Below are 26,350 nucleotides of genomic sequence, written 5' to 3'. Positions count from 1 at the left end.
CACAGTAAAGCAGCCTTTCATAAAAAAATTGGTTTTGTAATAAATAGGTTGTGTCATATACACCACATCTATCACATATAGTTAGTTAATTAGTAATAATTGTATTATTGTAGTCAAAATATAGTCCAGAAGCAAAGACCTAAACACTTTAGATTGATCATATAGATTTAAGCTGAAGGAAACAATTTTTTGTAAAAAGTTGTCATATATTTTTCATCTAAATTACTTTTGAGATGAACTTTTCCCAACAAAACTTATATTATTTATCAGATATTTTTGCGTATTAGAGACTGAAATACATATTTAGGTTTAATTTTACTCAAATATAGACTATAGGAACATAAAAAAAAACTTTGAAATGAAAATAAAAATAACTATGACAATTTACATATTATTCTGTCTTTAAAAATAGAAAATGTTTGTTTGTGGCTATATCTCTTTTCACTGTATTGCTTAGTTATTGAATTTTACAAGAACAATTTATAAAACAGAATAAAAAAATGCACCATAGAATATTATTAAATTTCTTTGTTATATTGTTGAGTTTGTTTATAATTTTTGTTATGTAAGGAAAATATTCCCCATGTATTTAAGTAATGATTATTAAAAGGGTACAGAAGGAATGGACAGCTTGAGCTTGCCAGAACAGTTAATTTTAACACAGTAAAATCTGCCAGTCAATATTCTGTTTTTGGGTTCAATTAACAATCCTAGCCTCATATCTTAGGAATGACACTATAAGAACAAGGGATGCAGCAACATACAGGCCTCAAATTAACAATACTTTACTAGATATTAGGGAGTTTTTGGAAAAATAAATCAATAGGAATAAGCTTTGGAATGGTTTGATGCTTTTTCTATGATTTTTACCAAAAACGTGTGATAGTTTTTACTAAAATGTTTGACAATTTTTACCAAACTTTTGATGAATTTTTCTTTGATTTTTGCCAAAAAATTTTTATTTAACAGCAAACATTATATTTTCAATAAAATTGTGTACGTGTACATATATGCAAACAAAAATTTCTTATTTTGTTTAATTTCAAAATGGCTAATACTGATTTTCATGTATTGACAGTACATGAGACTTTTCAGATGATAAAAGTGAATAAATCTAAAAGATAGTATTTTAATTTTTATTTCTTAAGTTAACATTTTCGCTTCATTATCTTTTTTTGGTTTTTGCCTGATAAACACCATAGTTCTGACACAGTTGTGTTTCCGTTATAATTCAGACTAAAATGGTATATAACAAATATATCTAAAATCTGTATGCAAAGCTTTTTTACAAAATTTTCATTCTGATCTTTGGTGGTTTTTAAGTGATGCAAGAATAACATATATGCATATTAGAATATGGTTCATGTTAGAAAAGAATAAAAAAGAATAAAACACTTTTCCATTTTGTAGATTCCTAAAAATCTTTATTGGTAATCTAAGAATAGATCTATAAAAGAAGATCTTTTAGACTCTTACAATTTTCAAGTCTTTCGTTTGTCATCATTTATAACTATTTACAGTTATCATTATCTTGTTCACCTGTCATTTCAGTCACAAAGTGTTGCTTACATTCTGGATCATACAACACTATAGATGAAGTATGTTTTGGTATTAGTGGTGGTTTATCAAAACTGCAAAGTGATATCATTTTAGACGATTTCCTTATTCTGTCTATTACATTGAGGGTAAAATCATCAGTTGTTGCTGTTCCTCCCAAGTCAGGTGTATGAACTCTATCTAACTGAAGTGTATCAATAACTGCTTTTTCTACTAAATCAGCATGTTTGCTGAGTTCTAAATAGCGTAACAACTCCACACCACACATCAAAGCAGCTGCTGGATTTACTATACCTTTGCCAGCAATTGATGTACATCTTGCTCGAGCTGCTGGTTCAAAAATTGCATAACGGTCTCCATAGTTGCATCCAGCTGTTAATCCTGGTGAACCTGCAAATTTCAGTTAAATTACTCTTAAAAGAGTTGGTACAATTTATTTAAAATACTAATCAAAAAATGTACTTTTGAAGGTTTTGAATGTAAAATTCAGATTTTTACATTTTCTAACTAACTAAAGATGTAATTTAATTTTTTAAATAGCATTTTCATTTCTTGAACTTTTCATTTTGAAACCAGATATTATAATTTTGCTATTTTGTGTTAAGACTTATACAAGCTTTCAGAGCTTAAAAATTTATTGCAGTTGGTTGTGTAGCGTGACGTAATCAGTTCAAGATATGGAAGTTAGATTTGTTGATTTCACTGTACACATGGCTACATGGGAAAAATATAAAGGAGACAAATCCAATGAATGAGCTGGCTATTTAATAGTTTGTTACCAATCAATCTTCCTTCAAACTGAGCATACAAAAACCTTTTTTAACAGGACAGTAATAAATACAGTGTCTAATGTCTCAGTTTGGACTTGATTTGATGTCCATAGTTTGTGACCTGCATGGAATCAATGAGGGTTTGAACTTTGCTAGGGCAGACTGTTTGACTGTGAGTGTTTACATTTTCACTATAGTCAGATCAATAAATGAACCTGTTTAGAACAGAGGAATTATAATTAAATTATACATTAAACAAACATTAACTAATTATTTATTTTTTGGAAATTATTTCATTAAATTGATTAAAAAAATCTTATAAGTAGAAAATAATGTTTTCTTTATTCATTTTTTTTTAATTTGTAGGATTTTTTGATGTTAACAAAGTTTTATCGACATATGACGGCTTATTTTAGTTATCAGTGTGGTTTTTTTTTGTTATTTTTATCTACTGTAATTTGATTAACAAACATTTCAAGAATCTACTTTATAAACTTTTACAATTTTAAACTTTTTCTTTTTAAACTTATCTGCTTTCTAAACTTATCTTTTTATTCTTATGCTCTATATCAACACTTAAAATTTTTGAGCTCCCTCCCAGCATGCAGATACCCCCAAAAACTGTGGGGGGGGGTTGGATACTGGGTAAATATATTGTTATTATGACTTACTAAGTGGTAAAAGGTTGGAATTTTTAAAGGAAATTTTGGACACTCTGTTTGTAGTGTTAAGCAGATTGCATAATAAATAAAAAATGATTAATTATGTTTTTATATTTAAGCTGATTTAGTTTATTGATGTTTACTTATAAGTTCATTTCATGTGCTTAGTTGTGTAAAAAAATAAGTGGTCATATAAACTTACATCAGTTCCTAAACTGACGATGCAGGTTTAAAAAAACCTTCAATAAAATAGACAGTTTTAGTGATAAATGTTTTTTAGTGTTAAGTTTATTTGGTATTAGTAGTTAAATGATGAGTTTGATAAAAATAGATCAGCTTTGAAAGACTGCCATAAAAAGTAGTTCCAAAATCTTTCTAAAAGAATGAGAAGGGTAGTAAATTTGAGAAGCTTACAAATTAGTTAAGAGTGATTCAGAACGTTTAAAGAGACAAAAAAGTTTGTCAAATTATTTGGTGCCCATAAGTATGAATTATATTGACCTATATTTAGAAAATTAAATAACCTTTGTCTGGAGGTTCCAGGTTTGAATCCTGAATCCCATTCCCACATCTCACGCATAAGCTTCAAAAGCTTATTTGGTGATTTCATCAAGCAAAAAAAAAAACCTTTTACAAGTGGTGACATTGATTAATTTAACAATGAAATTAATGTTATTCTGAGCAAACTGTTTATTTATATTGCACATGTATTGTGCTATAATATGATTATTTTTATACTTACGTATAAAAAATTTTAATACTGCTTAGATGATTAATATTGGTAGTAAATTACCTACAAAATTATTAATAATTGTTAATATTAATAACAATTAATACTTAGAAGATTAGCACTATTAATATATAATAATATGCAAGTAATATTGATAATTCTTAGAGTGAGTGAGTGAGTGTATGCTTATGAACCGAAAGTTTATAGAAGGAAAATATGTAATAACACTTTTTTTTTAAATTAACTTTGAAAAATTGTTTAACTCTCATTGTAAAATTTCAATTTATGATTTCTAATTTTTTTTTTTCATATTTTGTAGACCAATGAAAGAACATTATGTTTAGAGTCTCACCAGTTCTGGATTTAGCCTCTTCTGGGTCCTTGACACAATTTAAATTTGGGGATCCATTAATATGTGGATTACTTAAAAAAAATTTAGAAAACTTTTAAGGTATTCGGAAAATTCTCTTTTCGGTTCAAATAACTACCTTCTCATTTTTTATTTGATTTCAAAAAGAAAAAAAAGATTTCTTATTTTTATTTTTAAAAAAATACACCATATTAACCTCCAAGGGGGTCATGGCCCCCATTAACCTCCAAGGGGAGTCATGGCCCCCATAACTCCCCTTGGATCTGCCAGCAGCACTAATCCAATTTTATTACTTGTATATAATATGAGTCCCAGACATTTATTTTATTTATCATTTGTTAATCTGGCCCTGAGTCTGATACAGTACTATATTTAAGAATAAAATCTATATTTAAAAAAAATATGCATTAATTAAATTTATCTGAAATGCATATGTTTCTGCAATTACTAGATTCATTCATAAAAAAAACTATTTTTACTGAACTTTTTTGTAATTTAATAGCAGTAGTAGAAGTAGTACTAGTAGAACTTCTTAGTTTAATGAAAATTGTATTTTCATCCTAACACAGTATCTTGTCATTCTTTAAAATAAATTCTGTTAGTTGATTTGAATTATAGTTAACTAGTGGGCTAATAACATCTAACCCACAAAGTTCTTTTTTATTGCCTGAATATAATTTTATATTCTATGTCTAAGTGCAATAAAGTAATAAAAAAAAATTAGCCTTATATGTATTAACTGAAAACCTAATTTTGTGGGTTAGATGTTTTTGTACAGTGGTATTTATAATCTTTTAATTAATAAATGCCTTATACCTAGCAATCCAAGTATACATCTTGTTATTACACTTCCATGCATACTCTCCACTATTAAGACTTCTTTAATTTCTGATTGATGCATAATTCTCATCATAGCGTTACGTACATCAATAAAATCAAATTCTATCTCCGGATAGTCTTTGGCAACATTTGCTACCGTCTCTGTAAATATTTCTGGAGTTACATTTTCTAAAATAACGCACTTTACTGATTGATGAGCATTCCATTTTGCCATTTCAAAAGTATACCTTCATAATGAACAAACAGTTCTAATCAGTGTTATAGATAGTATGTGAATTGTTTATTGTTTATCTGTACTGTTAAAAATTAAAATGTTTGATTACTTACTATGTACAATTTTATAATTTTTATTATCAACATCTTTTTATCTGTAAGAGTTCTAAAGAGAATGTAGTCAAGGTTATATTGATATAGTTAAGACAGCAAGACAGTATGTAAAACCTCTGAACTTTATTTTATTTAAAATGCATTTCGACCTTCATTTTTCAAAGGCTGACAAAAGCTTATGAGAACTGCCACCTTGTAAAAATAATTGATTTTCTCCAGATTCTACATAGGATTTTCTCAGAGAAATAAGAATAAAATTATTATGAGTATAAGTTTTTGACTAGTTTTGCAAAATAACTGGTAAATAATTAATTTATTTTCAGGTGTAGGTTTTTTCATTAAGAAGCTGTTAACAATTATAGGTTGTTAATTGTTTACAGAGGTATGTTTATTGAGTTTTTCATCTCTCATTGACTGGTCTGAAATGCTTCTTCACTGTTTATGTTCTGTGGTATTCTTCTAGTTATAATATACTATAATGATAATGTTAAGGATTTGTTGTGAATTTTAATTGGAATTAAGTTAAGAGGATTATAATTTCTTTTATTCTTAAAAAAATGAGTCAGCAAAATTACATTACTGAATCCCTTACTCTTAAAAACAGGGTGGAAAAAGAATACATTTTAATGAAAAAATTTACTTTCTATTGTGTTTAGCTTACCATCTAATGGAAGATAAACAATGTAAACTATAAAAGAAAAATATGTGGTTATTAAAGGATACTTTGCTTTTAAAATCTAGTTCTATCCTAAGGAATTTCCATGAAATTTTATAGTTTTTTACTGTCAAAAATGTGAAGAATTACAATATCCATAATGCAAACAATTATTTAGTGATGACAACTATTTAATTCTAATAAAAAAGTAAAGGTGGAATTCCCAACGAAACTAAAGATCCACACCAAAAATTCAAAAGTATCTTTCATCCTACTTTCTGAATATGTAGTGGAAAGAGTTCAATAGATTCTTTTTCCAGTATTTCTAACAAACAATAGTGTTCACCTATTCTAAAAAAGGCAGTTCACCTAGATTAATTTTATTGCAGACCAATATTTTTGTTTGTGGTTAATTCTTAGAAATTAAAATTTGTGCTCTAAAAACAGGGTAAATATTTATTTGCTATTGAATATTTTAACCATAAAAGTAGTTGAATAGGCTGTAATTATTCTGCCTATAAATTTAATTTATGGATTTTTTTCACCGGTTGAATTTTTTAATCGCATTAACACTTCCAGTTTTATTATATTCCGCTTCATAGAAAAGGTGTAATATTCACAATATTATTGACCATTAATGACTAAATTATTTTTAAAAAATCCAAAATAGACTCTTTGAAACAAATCTCTTTAAAAAATATTTTGTTAAATTTTATATAAATGAGAATCCTCAGCAGGGGATTTAGGAATTACTTATTTTGCTTACACAGCTAATTGCTTGTTTTAGAAAATATTTCAAATAAAAAAATATAAAAAATTCCCATTCTCTTTTTTTTCACTTAAGCATTTGTTTTAGTTCTGCACAAATTTGTAAAGAAAGCTTTGTTAAATTGAATTGAATTCAATTTCCAGTCTGTTACCCAGTAAGAGACCACCTCCCTACTCGGGTGTACTACAATAACCCCCGTTTTCGAGTGCGAATAAGTATATATGAGGCGCACAAAGGCTAGTTTTCCTCCTCCTTTTAAAACTTTTATCGTCTTCAAGCTAGCTTTTGAGTCTTTCTCGTATGATACGCACTTTTCTGTCAGATACAACTGTCAACCTCACAGCGTATTTATTAAAATCATTTAATACGGTGAGTTTTACGTTTTGCAAAATTCCTCTTCACCGGCTTAGGTTTCCACTGATTTCTTTTGAATTATTTTTTTTACAGTACTTTCCGGGACTCCCGAAGCCGCGGTGATTCTTTCGATTACCTTTTTGGGTCTATAAAAACATCAGCTGATGCATTTAAATATGTTCTAAACTTCGCGAGTTTGGCAGTACAGTAATAAAGAAATAGACGATTAACACTAATCAATATTAAATCTCTACACAGATTTAGAACTCTAAGCTACATTATCGTGTTTAAAAAAGCATAACGTTGTATGTACTGTTATTTTTTAAAGAACAATAGTACAATAAAATAACACGCACGATTACTGGAAAGAAGTAGCGAGATTACTAAATTTTGATAATACTGTGTGAACGGCCTGATATGAAAGGATTTTTTTAATTTCAGTGCGATTCACGGCAAAAAGTTATAGAACTTATGAAAAAAAATGTACAAATCCTTTTTCTTATTCAAAATTCTTGTATAACATATTTCAAAGATGTTACAACAGATTCTTCCTTGATGGTGTTGTAGATATAAAAAGGTTTTATCTATTACTACGCCGATCGCACATATAACATCACTAATGATAAAACCGAATAATGGCTTTGAATTGTTCTTCTATTATTACGAATTTATTTTACTAAGATAAAGAATGAGTTACAATTATTAAATCTGATTTTTAAATTTTTTGAGAATACTTGACAATTTGAAGTCGCTATAATATATAATAAAATTGTAATCGATGCATCACATATTTAAATTATTCAGTTTACCATTATTTTTAACGTTAGTCTTTTGCTTAGATCGGAAGGGAGCGAGGATATTCTTTAAAAACGGGGGAGGATATATTTTGAATTAGACCAGAAAAGATAGGTTTCTTGTTTAAAAAAAAAAAAATAACTAAATTCGAGAAGCATGCATCCAAAAATACTATTATGTTCTGGATGAGGAATCGAATTTTCTCGTCGGTTGTTTTCTTATTGTTTGGAAAGATTTCAAAGGATGCGATTGACGCTACAAAATATTACTACGATTTTAAACTTCGTTTACTTTCATTATTATACGTAATCTTATATTTTTGTGCTCATGATGCTGGTAAATGTTTACCCCTCCAGCAGAGGGATCTTTGCAAAATGTGAGACATGTTGTCGGTTTATGGGTTTTCTAAGTCCAAACTCAGAACTCCTCATTTACTTTATCTTATAATAGATTCGATTACATAGTTCTCTTCTTTCGTAATTGTAAATGCTCCATTTTTATCCATATTGTGTAACGAATCGTCGTATAATCCCTGGAAAAGAAAAACGTACTTTTCACTTTCTCTACGCTGTCCATACTAATATTACATACCTGAGTTTAATTTTTTTAAGCGCATTCTAAATTTCATCCAATTAAAGGACAACAATACTCACAATATGTTCAAAAAGAATAAGGCATTATTTTAATAAAAACAAGTAATATTTACGTTTAGATAGTTATCATATTTTTACGATTTCTAAAAGTTAGCTTTCTATAAAATTCAAAGCCTGTTTTAGACGATAAAAAGGCCAAAGTTTTTAAACAAAAAGGTCGATAATTATCGTAGACCATCTTTTTGTGTAAAATGTAATCCCACCGTCATTTACATATAAATTTAGTAAATTAACTGTGGAAGTTCTAAATATTCATTTAATGTTTTGTTAGGCGATACCATGCTGATATATCTTTACAGCAGCATTCATCAACATTTCAGAGTAAAATTCCTCATAAGAATTGTACAATAGAATCGCCGATATGAAGTTATTAGTGAGGGACTACTGGAGTGCATTTTAGTGTACTCCACACATCGTGCCTAAAATTCATTATGACAAAAACTATTATGTAAAAACCGTAAACAAATTTTACTTTTTATTTAATGTTTCACTTCTGAATAATAATTTATCGACAAAAATCCTGTGATGAATTTATTATCAAATGCTTTACTGAAAGCTGGAAAAATTAGAATCGGTTACTGAAAACCGATAGTTATTTTCATTTCAGTCTATTAGTGGTGTAACGATTATTTAGTTTATATATTGCTCGTATATTTCTTATTTGAAAAGTATCGATCTCTAAAATATTTGAGTTTTACCTGGCTAATCTTTCTGTCTTGTGTCTTGTTACCACTTTAAGATTTTGCACTACACCAGGAACGGGTTCGTGTTCTAACATCGCGTATTCTCCTTCAATGTTTTGTCTCACTAATACAACATCGATATCGTTTATTTTTGTCTGCAACAAATGAAAATCCATGTCGCTGGTGAAAGAAGTTCTACCATACAGATTGTGTCGTATGAACACATTTTCTGTAAATTGGATGTGATTTATCATAATCTTATTATTGGTAAAATGTAGGAAAGTACTGTTATTACTACAAACAGTTGCCGGGTAAAAATAAACAGTACAGATTTGGAATAAGTGTTCTCATGAAAATTGGTCTGTGTATGTGATTTTGGGAACAGATTCTAGAGCGTGAAATAATAAAGAAAGTTCATACAAATAAATATCCAAAAACGCTTTGTTATCGAGTTACGGCTAGAAAAAAATTTCGCCCGTATTTTAGTTCCCCTGGTAAAACTTTTTAAGGCGTTATATACGGGGTAAATTTGATGAAATGACCTGAAAAATCGAATAAAACAGCTCCCAGAACTCTAAATAACAGTAACAATTATAACAATAACAATAACAAAAAATAAATTATCAAATAATCTGCTAACAGAAAATCAAATAATAGAAATCTCCCGTAAATTTTCATGATTTTCAACGTAAAACAGAAAAATTCGATGATGAAAACAATTTTTTTTTTTTTGTTTGAAGTGCAGTAACTTTATTAAATTAGTAAGAACTACGTAAATTTTATTATCAAAACTACGTAAAGAACTACGTAAATTTTATTGTATAGAACTTAATTCTGAGAAAATTGATAAAAAAAAAAGATTCAACTTTTATTAAAAAAAATTAACAGAAATATGTTATATTTGTAAAATTTACAAATATACCTGTAAAATTATATTTGTAAAAATTAAAAACAGCTATTTTTAGTACAATAAATTTAGATATTTATAAATTACTTTAATAAACAAATTTTTTCTTTACTATAAATTACTATTGAAAATAATTTTTTTACCCGAGTTAACTGAATGAATAGCAATTAAATTTTCAATACCAATAATAACTCTCGTATAATACTCTCATTTTAATAACTCACATTATGGTTAAAATATGATTAAAGAAAATCATTGAAGTTATAAATAACACAAAAAGGAGTAATTCTAAGACACATAAGTGCTTGTTTGAGAAGATTTTTATACATATTCCTGAACAACAAAACTGGGGCTTGGTGGGTTCAGTTTGTTGAATATTAAGGATGCAGTCAAGGGTTCTAGATGGTACCGGTTTGTCGGTAAATTAGGAAACAATTTACAAATCGTGTTTATAAATTGAGTCCAAATTTACCCGAAAAACGCTCTCTTATTTTTGGTCATATAGCAAACAAAAGGAGATGATTTTGTTGGATATCCATAATTAATTAATATAAGCTAATATGTTATAATAAAAAGTCCAGTGATAAACATCCAAACGATTACACCATATTTTATAATTGTCGTGACAGCGTGGAAAACATCTATCTACTAACAACATAATAGAATATACATCTGAACAAATCATATGTGAACCACCAATCGATGTCTTTTTTTTACACTGTTTTATTTACAATCAGTCAAAGAAACTGTTAAGTAAATCGTATTAGCAACAATGACGTGAAAGAGAGGTATCCAGTGATACTTCCCAAAACAATACAATAATAATCTACCGGGTTGGTCTAGTGTCTAAACGCGTCTTCCAAAATCAGCTGATTTGGAAGTCGAGAGTTCCAGCGTTCAAGTCCTAGTAAAGGCAGTCACTTAGAATAGATGGCATCCCTAGGTAATCGTGGATCTCCTTGTTCTTCGCAAACCATGACGCCTCTGATATGCATAGTTTTTTAATGCGCGTTTTTAACTTATACAAATATGAATGTTTACATGTCTATAACACTCTCCCGAAATATTTATATGTAAATATAATAACCATCAAAAGTCTAAATTTATTGTACTAAAAGCAGCTGTTTTAATTTTTACAAATTCTTAACATTTTTCTGTTAAGTTCTGTTCTGTTTTATTAATAATAATTTGATTGTTTCTCATTGTTTTTCACAGACTTTATTACATCATTTTTTTCAGAATTGAAGTTTAAAAGGTTTGATAAAATTTATGTATTTATTTGATTTAACAAAGTTATTGTACTTCAAAACTAAAAAAACGTGTTTTTCGTCACCCAATTTCTCTTTTTGATTGTTTTATTTTTTATTTATATTTTGTTGGATATCATGAGAACTACTCTGAGAGCTGTTTTATTCGATTTTTAGAGATAAAAAATATCAGAGATCATCAATTTACTCTTTATAAAAAGCTTTAAAAATGTCAGTGTGACCTCATTTTACCGGAGGAACTAAAATTCGGGCGATTTGTTAAATGCGTAATGCGTAATTTAAACACATAAAACTTTTAGTAAAACTTGTAGACAATTTAAATATAAACAAAATGGTGTAAGATAAGTTGAATGAAACAAAGAAAAGTCGGATATATTCGAATTTTACTTAGAAACAGTGCACTAATACTTTGTCAGAAAAGTACTTATTTAATGTAAACAAAAACAAATTCTTTTTTGGAGATATGAAAAATTTGTAAAAAGAAAATTTACTGTTAAAAGTTACTGTAAATTACACAATTGTAAAATAAAAATAATAAATAGATAATTTTTTTTTTATTAATGACTGTAATACAATAAATTATTTGAAAAATTATTATTATTTATTATTTTTAAGTAGGCAATTAAAAACAGGTGATCAACAACGAGCAATACTTTTAGAGTTAAAATCATTCTGTAAGGTACACGTTAAGTATATTGGGTAACTGTGAACTTATTTACAACGGAGGAATATGTTGATACGGTATTCATTCTGAGTGTTTATAATTGCAATGCTACAGTAGAATATGAAATACGTTTTCTGAATCGCAGGATTCCAGTTCCTAAAACAATTAGCGCGACCTTTCGCAATCCTCGGGAAACAGTTTCACTACCTAATATTCTTACAAGCTACGAACGATCTGTCCAACACGATGCTGTTATTGATGAAAATATTATCGATGCAGTTCAGCGCAATACAGGTCAGTACACGTCGTCTTTTTAAGCGGCTCGGAGTTTGGCATTCGATTGTTTCGAGGACATTTGCACAAAACAAGTTTTATCATAAACCGCTAGTTCAATATCTACACCCAGGAACCGGTCAGCTTCGCGTGAAGTTCTGAAACTGGTGGAACACAAATCGCGTGGAACTACAGAAGTACGGCCTTCTTCATTATCAACTGTTTGGTTCGTTCATATTACTTGGCCGCTTACAAGCTGAGATCTACTTGCACTTTCTTCAATAAGAATTGCGACAGCTGCTTCAAGATGTTCCTCTAGCGTCGAGACGCAAAGTATATTTAAATCATCATTTGGTTTGACCCAGCTTTTTTTAATTTTTGTCTGTATTCTGTTTTTCAGATCACTAATTCTGTTCCTTAATTAACGTCCTAAAAATTTCAGTACGACCTCATTTCCCCGGGGTACCTGAAATACGAGCGAAATCTTTCACTAGCCGTAACTCGCAAACGAAGCAATTTAGGATATTAATAAAATTAATGGACTTTTTCCATTAATTTTATTTTCACGAATAGAATAGGTTATTAAAGTCCCGGGAGAACTTTGTGATAGAGTCTGTATGTATGTATATATATATATATATATATACATACAACATTACTATATATATATATATATATATATATATATATATATATATATATATATATATATAATCGAGAGAAACTCTATTTACTATTAACAGTAGTATCTCTGCTACTGTCGTGCGGGTCTCTTTTTTCGGGCTAGGACACAAGAGCGTGGCTTTTTCTAGATCATTTTAGAGAATATTATACCATAATATTATACAAGGCTTACGAACAGATAATTATAACATAACGATACACAACTTCATGTTATTTGATATTCAAAAGTATTTGTATGCAAAACTTCATATAACGTAAAATTGTTTGGAAAATTTGCGGTTAAGTGTCACAATGTTAGAAAGTAGACTTAAAGATGATTTGAAAAACTTTTTGACATTGAATTTTACGCAAATGCGTTGTATAATTTAACATTATATTTTATAATCATTTCATTGATAATTTGCTGTGTAATATAATGAAGAGCGCCGCACACTTTTATTATCCGTGATGTAAAATGTGAAGGAATTTTGTAAATAAATTCATTCAATATATATATATATATATATATATATATATATACATATACATGTTATTATTAAATGTGCTGAGAAATGTAATAAATGTTTACATAAAAGCATTCACTATCGTGAATAAAAAAACAGATTTGTAGATATCATTATCAATGTAAAATGTTTTTTGAATTTAATCAAAGAGTTTATGGTAAACATTTATTCTTGATTTAAAACGAAAGTGAAATTAATTTATTTTTTTTAGTGCATGTTTAAATATTGTAAAATTGTATTGGAAAATTTTTCCAAACAATTTATTCTTTAATTCAGTAATTTTCAAATAGTAAATTTCTGTACTTTTTTGACATTTTTTCATTAGTTAAATTAAAACCTATTAATAATTTTTTTTTTATTATGTTATTGAAATTTATGTGTACTTTTATTTAATTGCAACTTGAGTTGTAAAATCACAATAACTTATTTCATTGTGCTATTGCTTAGTTTTATACTAATAAGTTTTACTATTACTAATACATTTTACAATTTTAGTTCATTATAGATCAGGTAATTAGCATCAGAATTTCTAAGCCTAGTAAATACTAGGATTTTTGATTTTATCAAAAAGGAAGCTGCTTCAAAGTGAGATTTTTATCAGGATTCCTTAGCCATAATAACCTCAGTTGATAGCGCAAAATTCCGTCATTCATAATTCATATTCAATATTTCGAAAAAAAAAATCATTTAGTATAGAACGAAACGCTTATATAAAAATTACGATCTATTTGATAGCTACTTGTCTATGTGTTATTAAGTACAAACTACTGCCACTTATCTTAATCGGTACTGACAGATATGCCACAAATCGATTTAAAATGCGTTTTGTATGCGTATAATTTCAATTCATTTCGTAATCGCATGTTTCGGGTAAAATTAATTGCCGGTACATGGTCTCCTACTGCCGGCTCAATAAATCCTGTAAAATAAATATTTATTACTCAAGAAATTTAAGTAAAGATTGTATATTTTAACGTGTAAAATGAGGAGTTTACTCGAGTCCGTAATGTTAAATATACTACTTTCTCACAGTTAATGTGTTCAGGTCCCTAAGGTTTAAGTTATGCTTATATATACAAAGTGAATGTATTAAATAAACATATTATTCGATATCATAAAACATATACTTATCGTGTAATGCAACATATTCCATAAACTGTTGACTGATTTTGATTGTATTATTTATAAGATTCAACGATTTTTAGGTTAAGGCTTTGAATGCGAATAATCTTTATATAAATATTCAGGGAAAGATCATTCAGTGCGGTAAAAGTGCTTCTGTGCAACGTCACAATGTATTAAATTATAAGAAAAAAGAGAAATACGAATGTGAGCGAAAAAAAACATTGGAACGAAAGTTATGATTCTGAAAAATAATAGCGAGAAGAATTATTATTAATTTAAAATGTTTAAAAAATCTAGGATGTCGGGACGATGGTGATCTTCCCCTTCTCTGTATTATTGAGAGTGAACAGTTGACTCTCGGTAATCCCAAGGTAATGTGGACCGTGTAATCGCAGATTACTGGAAAATAATAAGGATAATTGTCATAATCGTGTGGTTATCTGTCCCGCAGGCAGATCTCATGTTCCTTGTCAATTTCCATTCTTTTCCAGTCTCCACTAAATTTTTAAGCTCCTGATAGCTCTCATTTCATTTTAAGTTGTACATAGTCTTTACTCTTTTCCGGCTCTTTACTTCTAATAAATCCTTCTAGCGTAATTGGTCAATCTTCTCTCAGGATATATCCCGACCGTTAGACTTTTCCTTATCTGAATTGTTCTGATTAAGCTTATATTTTGGTTCGCTTTTCTCGTAGCTTCATTTTTTATTTTGTCCATTTAATCTCTCCGATATTCTCTATGCCCACCTTACAAATACCTCCGGTTTTTCTTTTTCCCTTTTCTTATTGGCCATGGTTTACATCATACAAAAATACACTCAAAACGTAGTACTTTAACAATACGCCTCTACTCCATTTTACTATATATCTCTATCTTACTGTAGTCCATCTTATTCCATCTAACAGAAATTTTATTTCTACTAAATTCTTTCTTACTACTGTTAATTTATTTTTATTTCGTGTTTACCTTCTGCGGTCTTCTGTTAGTATGGTTTATTATCTAATGTAATACCGAAAATAATATCTCGATTGTTGTGTTTACCTCTTCAGTTTTCCCTTGTTTTGGGGAGACATTCATCGGCTTATTGTCTTCTATCTTTGTTTCTATTTTCCTTACATTTATTTTCATTCCATTATTTAGTGTTCCGATTTTGGTATCATCCGTTGAATATCCCTGTTTCATCTTTTAAAATAATATCTAATCTACATTTTCATACGATTTATTTTTCTTCTTACATCTTTTTCTAGAGCATTTTGGCTCATTTCTTTAACATACATTTTAAACAAAACTGATGACAGGTAGCACACACCCTTGCCTTACTCTTCTTTCTAGTTTACTACTCGCTTTGATAAACCTTCGCTTTTGTAACCGTTGATTCACATAAAATTCTAAATTAATCTTACATTTTTCCGATCTACTCTGCGGCCTCTTAATATTTATATTAATTTAATTTGACACGGTCAAATGCTTTCTCTATACCTATAAAACATATACTTATTCTTCTGCCGCTATCTGTATGTAAAACGAATTGTTTTTAGGATCAGAATAATAATAATGGTAAAAAAACTCGTATTGAAGTAAGAAATAATTCGCCACGATTCGATTCTACGCTATAGATCAATCACATACAGTAAACACACTATTCCAAAATTGCTGTATCAGATTTTGTTATGTAGCAAAATCTGATTTAAATTTTTAATCGTATAGGGCATTACGATTAAACCTCTAATTTAACACTGGGCGATAAGAAGACGTTTTTCGTTTACAGCACGTTATATTAATTAGAAAGCCTACGCTAGTTTGAAATCAGGTGTAGTTTAACATTTAAACAGTATTTTATCAAATTTAAAAGTCCTTCAGGTAACTCCTCTAGATAATACATTAACGCACAATAAATATATTACACTGTTACTTAAAAATTGGTGATACATACCAGTTTTTAATTTTTTAATAATTTATTTGTAATTAAAAGAAATTAAATAATAATTATAATCGAGTATTCGTTAACAATGTTTAAAAATGATAAATTGTTTTGTAATCTGATTCTGTTTATAGGGAAACCGTGATGTATTTTTATCGTTTACTTTTAATTCCGTTAATTTTTTGAAACTGCGACAGATCATCATTTTTCTTTTATGAGAAAAATGATGTATAAATTTTTTTTTTATTGTTTTGATTACTTATTAAACTCTTTAAAAGTCATTCAAAATAAATTAAAATTAAGAAATAGATTATCATTGCTTCCTCAAAATAAAAAGACTGCTACACTTTTTTATGTATAATAATTCAAATTAGAAATGTATACGTAATTTTTCTAGGTAAAATTTATATATTATATTTATATTCACACATTAATTTTCAAACTGAATTGATTTATTTATTTACTGATAAAATGTTACGAATGTCTTAAATGGATGATCAACATAACATAATAATATAGATATTTACACAATTTTATTTAGATTTCTTAATCATTAATTTATTATTTAATAATGAAGGCGAAATTTAGATGCTTAATCTCAGTAGATTGAGTAATTTTACCTATATGCAGCATAAACCTATATAATCTTCTTAATTAATCTTTCTGTCTCTCCAAATTGCATTCTATATGTATATACATATTATATATATGTATATATATGTTGGAAAATTGTTTAAAATTGAACTATCATCATGTTTAATGGTTGTCTTAAATGGCTGTTCCCAACGACACGCAACAGAAATTTACTTCATATTATAATCTTGAAAATTTTAAAGTGGAGCTCCTTATTTTATCTCAGGGCTATCGATACTATGAACATATTAAAATGTAGATGAAAAAACTGTTTCATTAAAACCTCACTTCGTAATATCTACAGTACGATTCCCAAACGTTTGCTAATTAATAGCTTCGCTTTTGTAGCAAGTTTTTATTCAGCGTTATCTATAAAAAATAAAATTACGAATAAAGATTCCATTTTAGCGCATAACGTTAAATTGTTAAAGTTTAAAATAAGTAATCTACGTTAATTTAAGGGCTCGACTCCTGCATGTGTAGAATTTACTTAAGCCTTTTCTGCGATGTTGTGGTTTGCGAGAGAAAAATACTTTAAATAGGGTGACTTCAGTCGGTTGCAGAGTCAAAGACTCCGAAAAAGACAACATTTTTCTATAAAACAGTAATAGAGGAGAGAATATTTAAATAAAAATACATTGAAGAAGGTAATTTATCATTTGTAAATAAATTGTACCTTTTCTAAAAATTTATTTCACGCTCTTCGAAAAGGGAAAAATTTATTTCTTGGGTGTATTATAGTTTCCGTTACGGATGGAATTTGGTTGCTTGTAATGGAAGAAATTCAATTTTTGTTTAATTATTTATTTATTGATGTTCATGTTTACCTTTGATGCAAGCACCGTTTCTTCTTATAGAAAGAAGTACGTCTTGAAAATCATTTTCATCAGCAGTTCCCGGTAGATCGTACTTATCAAATATCACAGGAACGTTGGCACAGGAAAACACAGATTGGACTGCATCCATTAACTCTGGACCTACTCCAGTACCATTTATCATTGTCACCTGTAAATTAACAAGTATGTTACAAAAAAGCTGTACATCTCAACATCTCCGAACCGGAATAACCGGACAGGTATTATCTTAAAGATACAAGAATAGAATGACCTAATTCTTCAAATTGTGAACACTTTTTACAATATTCTGAAGAAGACTATAAAATACATTTGTAACCAAGTAAAATTAAAAAATTTAGTAAACAAAATAACGCAGTGTTTAAATATATAAGCAACAATATTCCAAGAACAATGAAATATTACTCGTCAAATTTAAAAAAACGTTAACACATACTCGTATATGCACTGTAATTCTACTTGGAGCATCTAAAGTAATGTTTGCGTTGCTAAATGCACAGTGGAGGGCCTAGTGTCTGGAACAGTACAAGTAGTTAGTTAGCAAGAAGTCAATCACTGATTTGACAATCCATTCCGAACTTGTGCGGCGACTGGATTTTCCTAAACTGTGATGATTAATGCTTATTACAGCGTCATTCACATACTACACTGCACGCAAATAACGTAGAAATTGTTAAAAGACTCCGTCCCCCCAATGACAGGAAGGTTTCTTTGCTAAACGGGCGCGAAAATCCGTCACAAAATAGATTACATAGGATACGGTCATAAAAATATGACGTATAAAAGACGAGCGATTTATAAGTGGGAATCGCCAGTGAAGTAATATATAATATAAAGTAGTGATAGTTTGACTAAACTGTTGTTTCGCAGAAAAAAACCACGTGATTCATCAGAACTGTCCCTCACTATAGTGTATGCAATATCTGAAGGCGGGTCCGTAGTAATCTATGGCATCCCCTCCACTGTTCTTAATATCACTCAGCGACTTCTCACACCAGCACCCGCAGCAGAGTATCCCAAAAGTCACATCAATTAATTTTTCAGTGACTTGCACCGTATATAAATAATTATGATGTCACTATTATAGTGACGAAATATGTTCCTGTAATCTGTCATTTCAAATAAAATTACTTAAAGGCTAATATTTTGTTCAAGATGTACAGAGTGCGGCAGTATAATTTGCTGATTTGATGGGTCAATAAAAGCAAAGATGTTATAGGTATCGTTGTAATTATTTTTTCACCATAGCTACTACATTGGACATCTACTTTTACAATGTTCTGAAAATTGTATCCAACTAGTGGGCCCCCCATTGGCGATACGCTGATTTACCATAATTTGGAAGCGTCGGTCGACTCTTTCCAGCACAGCAAGGGGTATGTTGGCTATTGCTTGGTGAATATTCTCCTTCAGTTCAGCAAGGGTTCTTGGATGATCGGTGTACACGAGGGATTTCAGATACCCCCATAAAAAATAGTCACAAGGGGTTAAATCGGGTGAGCGCGTGGGTCACTGAAAATCGACCCTTAAAGAGATCAGGCGCCCAAGAAAGTTTTCCTGCAAAACAAGCGTTGCAGTTCGCGCCGTGTGTGCCGTGGCTCCATCCTGCTGAAACCACACATCCATTTCGTCAAGCCTTGGCATTAAAAAAATGGGCAGCTGCATGCTTGCGTGCCGAGCGCCTAGGAGATGGCAAAAAAGACTGCTTTACCGCCTCGATGTTTTGGGGTGATCTCACGGACTGTTCCCTTGATCTTCTCTTTTCAACACTGCCAGTTCTCCTGAATGTGTTTTCCCTCGTAACAATTGATTGACGACCAGGAACACGAGCTCGGGTGGCAATCTTGAAGTGTGCGCGGAATGCTCGCTGCGTGGCGACGATCAAGCGACCATTAGGAAAGTAAACCTCTACGGCAAACACGCGCTATTCCTTCGTCCACCGCATTCTCGGTACTGAAGTGGAAGGGAGAAAAAACTTCCCAACCCACCCGTTCGAATCAGATGATCTACACCCTCTAACGGCCAAACCTCGTTTCCTGGAGCCTAATTCAAATCAGTAAATTATGCTGCCGCACTCTGTATACGAAGCAATTTATTTATTTATTTATTGAAAATGTATGATTTTTTCAAGATGTTAACTAAGGTTTTGCTATAGATAAACAGTAACAATGACGTTATACAAAGTATTTGAAATTGATTGTTGTTTTATTACAGACTATAATGTTATGATTTTCTTTGTCGTGGCGTAGCTATTTACGAAAATTATTTTTTAATAGCACGTACGCATTGCTTTTGTTGCAACCAGTAGCACGTGTTATGCATGCCAAGTTATAAGAGTTGGGTGTAGGAGGCAAGTGAGGCAGTTTGCAGGGAGGATTCGCTTTTAGATTTTACATATACTATGACGAAGTTAGGTTAAAGAAGATGGATGAAGTGAATAAACTGTTTGCTATTTCCTGAGAGCAGGTCATTTCCACAGGAAACTGTTGCTTTATCACTATTAAATACGGTGTAAGCTAACTTCTAAGATCGAAATGATTCAATAACAAATAAATCTTATTCATGAAAGTACTGTAATATTAAGGTGCGGAATAAAAAGTGTCATAAAAATGTCACATCTTGAGGTAAAATGACGAATGATATTCGCTGGCGTCAACCGAAACACCCTGCAGCCAGTGCGTTGATTTTTTTTCCTGGGCTGATAACGAAGTTTCCTTATCAGCGCTCGGACACGATATTTATATTTCAAATAAATAAATATTAAAATTTAACATGGATGGAAACAGCTGAAATACGCTACAGAAAATTAAAATAATTGAATGTAAACGGACGGCCCTAAGAAATTGTAGAACATAAGATAATATCATTTCATTATTCCCTAGCATATTTCGCATGTCAACCCCTAATTTAAACTTGCGACGCAATGCCCTATACTAGACACAATCCATAAGGATGTAGTGTATAATTAGTTGGCAGATGCAGCGAGCACAAATAGGTGCATCTGTTTGAGTCATCAGATGTCAATGAGTAAGCCTAGTGTGCCTATTCGCAAAAGGCAAATAATAACCTCGTCACGATGGTTATTCCACGGTGACACTGTGTTCTTAACTGGATGAAGTTTACTGTTGATGGTAGCATTCCATTCACTTTGCCACTCATCATAACCACCCACTTAAGAAAACAGACAAGATTGTTCGAAACAACGCGATTAGCTAAAAGGAAGCTGGAAACATGCCACTTTTGCCGCACTACCAGTGCGCTCATTGTCTAAAATTCCAATATGGCTGGGGAGCCAGCAGAAGCTCACAGTTCTGTTACGTTGAGTCATTTGAGAAATAACACATTGAATCTCACAGACAATAGGGTGTGTGAAGTTCATGTCACCAATCATCTGCAAGGCACTCATGGAATCTGAGCAAACAATACGTGTCGAAGTATTGGGTTAAGTATATTTAAGGCCATATTAATAGGATAAAGCTCCGCAACGAAAATACCGAAAATGATGGGTAGGCCATGGAAAAATGATTCAGGAAGTATTGTGGTAGAGAAAAATTTAGGTTTTCTGATTTAAAAGGAAATATCCATTTTGACCATCCCTGAATCCATTTTGACTAATTTCAGCGTGACGTCCGTATGTACGTACGTACGTATGTGTGTATCTCACAACTCAAAGACGATTAGTAGTAGGCTGTTGAAATTTTGGATTTAAGACTATTGTAACATCTAGATGTGCACCTCCTCTCCTTTCGATTGCAATCGACTGAACAATAAAGTGTAGAAAAACGCCCAAAATCCCCAAAAAGTTAGATTCTGGACTTTTTCTTAACTGCACTAATAAGCCCTCATTGAAAGCTTTTCAATGATCTTCATAAGTGGTACTTATGAATATTGGTACTTATTGGTCCCAGAGTTATAGCCAAATAAAATGTTAATTAGTGAAATATTTGGATATTACACGGAAGTTACATCGGTTCGAATCAAACTGCATCTTTTTTTTAAATTATTATTTTTTAATTAAATATATTGATTTATTAATAATTATTAACCCGTGTTTGTAAAAGGTTTTACAATAAATAATTATTCAATAATAATAAAAAAAGAAAAATCATACGTTATTAGTGAAATAAAATTTTATGTACTTTTAAAAATGTGTATATGTAATCTGATAGGCTTTATTACATATATGTGTGTATGTAATAGATTTGGTGAAACATCTGATTATTTAATATTATAATTTAGAACCGTATTATTTTTGGATTTTCTAGTTTAATTTCTGTTTAATTTTATTTAATTATTCTGAAATTTCTGTTATCTTTATCTTCATTAAAGAGTGACTGATAGTGACTATATCTAACAAAGTAACTGAAAAAAGACCCTCATAAGAACAACATATACAATGAGGCATACATGCCCGTTCTTTAAAAAATTGCAAAAAATTCTTATCTTTTAGTTCATTAATTACTCCTGTGATATCATTTAATCATTTAATCGCTCTTTGGTGTGATATAATTCTTCTGATCTTAATTTGTGTACTGGTTCTCTAGTTTTCAAATTTTCTCTCTTTATATTTATCATCCTCTCATAATCATTTTATTCTTTCCTTGATCTTAACGTTTTCTTCCTCTTTATATTTATATCTTCTCTTGGTCTTTTTATTGTTTCTTTGGTTCTAACATTCCCTTCCTCTTTATATTTATCATCTTCTCTTAATCTTTTTATTCTTTCTTTGTTTTTATCATTTTCTTCCGCTTCATACTCACATTCTTGTTTTTTTTAGATATATTTCTTTATATTATCTTTCTTTTTTCTGTATGATTTTTTTCTATTTCATTTTTGATTATTCACCAAATAATCCAATAATAAATACTGAATATTTAATACCGTAAGATCGAAATTAACATTTGTCACCAGTACACAAGAGTTCACTAATCGGAATAGTTTAATTATTATTAACTTTTATTTATACGACACACCAGAAATCTGAAACTTTTGTTAATCAGCAACTCACGAATATACGAATCTAGTAATATGAGTAAAAAGGGACTTTTACTCTATCCTAATATTTCATGTAAGATTGTTGAATTAATAAGTGTATAAATAATTGATGTTAATAAAAACTAATATTTCAGAAACTGTCCGCTTTATTAAAGAATTGGAGGATCGTATCTCACTTTCAAATAAAATAAGTTTAAATGAAGCGCAACAAAAAATATGTATGAGTAACTTAATAGGCGTACAAGAAAGTGATATGGTGTCTACATCAGATTTTTTCAACAAATAGTTCGTTTTCGTTTGGCAAAAAACAACTGAAACCCCCACCTCTAGTAAAACTGGCTCTCCGTTAAATCGAAAAATAAAAATTTAAATTCGATATTTGAAAAGTTATTCAATTTTGGCAATCACTCAAAACAATGGCATTGCACTTCGCCGTGACGCAGCTCTGTTAATGAACATCATTACTCCCAAATAAAAAGGGTGATTTAATACGATCACTCGCTTTCCTGTCATCTACTAACTGCTTATTTATATTAATTCATATCATTCGAATTTTATTGTTAATAAAATGCTTATGTTTCCCGACAATTTTTATTGCCCGTTTTGTGTTTACAATCAACTAGTAAAAACAACATATTTCAACAGTAAAAAAAACAGCTGGTTATAGTAAACAGTTACATGTTTCTATTTTACCTTAGGTGTTTTAAAACGGTTACTGTCATGAAGACTGGAACCGATTAGTTAAAGTTTAATATACGTCTTCCTATTGTAAAAAAACATTACACACACTGCTTCCAATCAGTAGGGGAGTAAAAAATTATCGATAAGAAATAATTTACAATGTTAAGTAAGAAGCTGTTTTATTAAAAATATCTATTGCAAATTGTTCTTTCTTTCATTATTTTTTACTTATTTAAACTTGTAACTTCGGAATAATACTTATGGTATTAATGACTGATCATAAATTATATGAGTCTGATAGTGTTGAGCTCGATAGCATGCACAAAATCTGTTTCTGAAAACATGTGAAATTCAGTAATTGTTGACTGCATCAGCTTTTTTTATCTGTTTTTTCAGTCAACTCTTGTCTAGATATTTCGATAATTGTTGGATCTGAAAAACCGACCAGTTACAGGGATATGAATTTATCAAAAGAGTGAGTGTAAACAAACACCAGCATCGTAAAAGATTTACTTAGATCACGTAGTCTTAAATATTATTTAAATATTTTAATTAAAATATTTTATGAATTACTGGAAAAAAGCTTGTAATTTATACCTAATTAAAAAACGTCTACTCACGAAATATTTTCCGCCTGCCTTTGACCTGGGAGTGTCTCCAAAAATTGTATACTGGTAAAACGGATCGTAATCTAATCTTGCCTTAGTATATTCAAAATCAATCGGACGCAGTGAATAATTTCTTTGAGCCATCTGAAAATACCTAATAATATTTCGTACATAAATCATTCTAAAAAATGGATAATCATTAGTAAAAAATGGATATTTTTACGTTTTGATTTAAATTACAATTTGCGATATCTTCACCTGTTTACGATTCAACAATACTACGTTTTGTTTTATTATTTGTTTACTTTTTGCCTGAAATCACAACAGATTGCGTGTAAATTGAAGGAGGGGAATGCAGCTATTCGTGTCAATGTTCAAATCTATATACTACTAACTTAGAATATTTCAAAAAACAAAATCACAGCCAAGTCCCGGTATTGGATATTTTCTTAAAAATGGTTTGTTTGTTTCTTTTTTTAAATATTTTTTTAATTATTTCCCTACATATATTATACATATCAGTAAATTTTTTTATTTCCAATTTTGGAGTCGACTATTAAATTATATTAACTTTATTTTTGTTTTGCAGAATCTGAATGAGTTCTCTAGATCTTAATTTATATAAGATATTTTGAGTAAAATTCAATTTAAATCTGTAGTTTCCTTTTAATAATCTTAGGAAATAAAAATAAAAATTTATTTTTACTTGGAATTGTGTTAAGAGATCTTTGGTTATAATCTTTCATTTTTCTAAATATACTGGTGTAGTTGCCTGACGGTTGTATTATTCATATAATGTGACTTTTTCAAAATAAGAACAAGGTATGAAGAATTTCAAAAGAACAAACAAACGTAACGAAGTCGGAAGGGTGTCTTACAACTTTACTTTGTAAACGTTATTATCGTAGGTTACGCGAAGTTAATTTCCTTATATTGTTTCCTTTAACGGAAAGACTCTTAAGATAAAACCATTGCGCTGTGTAATAATTAATAATAACAAATAATTGATTAATATCGGCTTAATTTGAGAATCATTTACCGTGTAATTTAGGCTGTTTAAAATTCGTTTGCAATACACATTAGTAAATAAACATAATGTCACAGCGTGACATTAAATCGGTGGTCGTGGTAGTACGAATAAGCACAGTATAAAGTTGGATTTGCGTTTGTTTTGATTTTTAAGAAGATTGACCTTTCTTAATTTCATTTTCCTAAAGAAATGTACTATTGATAGTTTTATAACTTTAACCGACTACGTCGGTCGGATGCCAAGTTTGTGGGTCGTATGTTCGTTTCTGTTCTTCAGGAATTTGTTCAATATTTCTGAGAAATAAATATATACGGCATTAAAGCAAAAAGAAAGAACCGATTGACTTATTTTTAACCGAGGAAAAGTGGCGTAATAAGAATTGTAATTTGTATGAATCGACGAATTTGTTGTATTCGGCAACACAAAAACTTTAAGTCATAGGTTAAAAACTGAAGAATAATTCCTGATGTAAATGTCTCCATAAACTTAATCCATAATTTTTTCTATCTGATATCCTTTTAAACATAAAGGTTTTAAGAGATAGTAATTTTTTCTCGACAAAAATTCTTTAATAAGGTTTCTTCAGTTTTTAAGAGAATTTCCCCGAAATCCTGCAGTAAATTATTTATTTATCTATTGGCAATTTTTCCATAAAGAAAAGAAAAATTAGATTCGCTAAGATTAAAAATATTTCTCCTACCCTTGTAGAGCTCTATCGTAATCCGTAGCGGTCGTGAACAATTTTATGGTTTTATATTATTTAAAAAATCTGACGTGGGCAATACGTGACTTCCTTTCACGCCTATTAAATTACATTTTTTAAAATGATAATTACATAAAATTTTAATTCGTTAAAAATTTCTGATATTTTTTCAATTTTTTTTTTGTTATTGAATTATTATTCATCGTAAAACTTTTTTTACAATGAGAGGTTAATAATTATTAATAAACCAATATATTTAAATTAAAAAAAAAAAAAAATACATAAAAAAGGAGATTAAGTCTGATTCGAAACAATGTGCCTTCTCTTGTAAGATCCA

The 26,350-nt window shown here is 29.6% G+C and overlaps 2 protein-coding genes across 2 annotated transcripts in view; one reads left to right on the top strand and one right to left on the bottom strand.

Moving 5' to 3' along the window:
- The window catches only part of Root (ciliary rootlet coiled-coil, rootletin), a 340,123-nt gene that overhangs the window by 142,515 nt on the left and 171,258 nt on the right, over positions 1–26,350 (top strand). The gene's annotated exons all lie outside the window — the stretch shown is intronic.
- Positions 1,511–24,424, bottom strand: LOC142317875 (isocitrate dehydrogenase [NAD] subunit gamma, mitochondrial-like). The gene is made up of 5 exons (XM_075354420.1): positions 24,293–24,424; positions 17,970–18,147; positions 9,181–9,394; positions 4,906–5,156; positions 1,511–1,947 (listed from the first exon to the last, which is right to left on the bottom strand). The coding sequence occupies exons 1-5, from the start codon at positions 24,422–24,424 to the stop codon at positions 1,511–1,513; spliced, it is 1,212 nt and encodes a 403-aa protein (XP_075210535.1).

The sequence above is a fragment of the Lycorma delicatula genome, chromosome 1, assembly GCF_047948215.1.
Source record: "Lycorma delicatula isolate Av1 chromosome 1, ASM4794821v1, whole genome shotgun sequence".
Taxonomy (NCBI): Eukaryota; Metazoa; Arthropoda; class Insecta; order Hemiptera; family Fulgoridae; genus Lycorma; species Lycorma delicatula.
The sequence above is the reverse complement of the archived record's forward strand: the minus strand, read 5'-3'. Positions and strand labels throughout refer to the sequence as shown.

Bases quoted from the DNA above. Each gene is read 5' to 3' on its own strand.
- LOC142317875 (XM_075354420.1), bottom strand. From the start codon at position 24,424: ATGGCTCAAAGAAATTATTCACTGCGTCCGATTGATTTTGAATATACT. The intron at 5,157-9,180 runs GTAAAACTCAAA...TTCATTATGAAG, and splicing joins AAGACAGAAAGATTAGCCAG to GTATACTTTTGAAATGGCAA. The intron at 1,948-4,905 runs GTATAAGGCATT...TGAAATTTGCAG, and splicing joins ATGTATACTTGGATTGCTAG to GTTCACCAGGATTAACAGCT.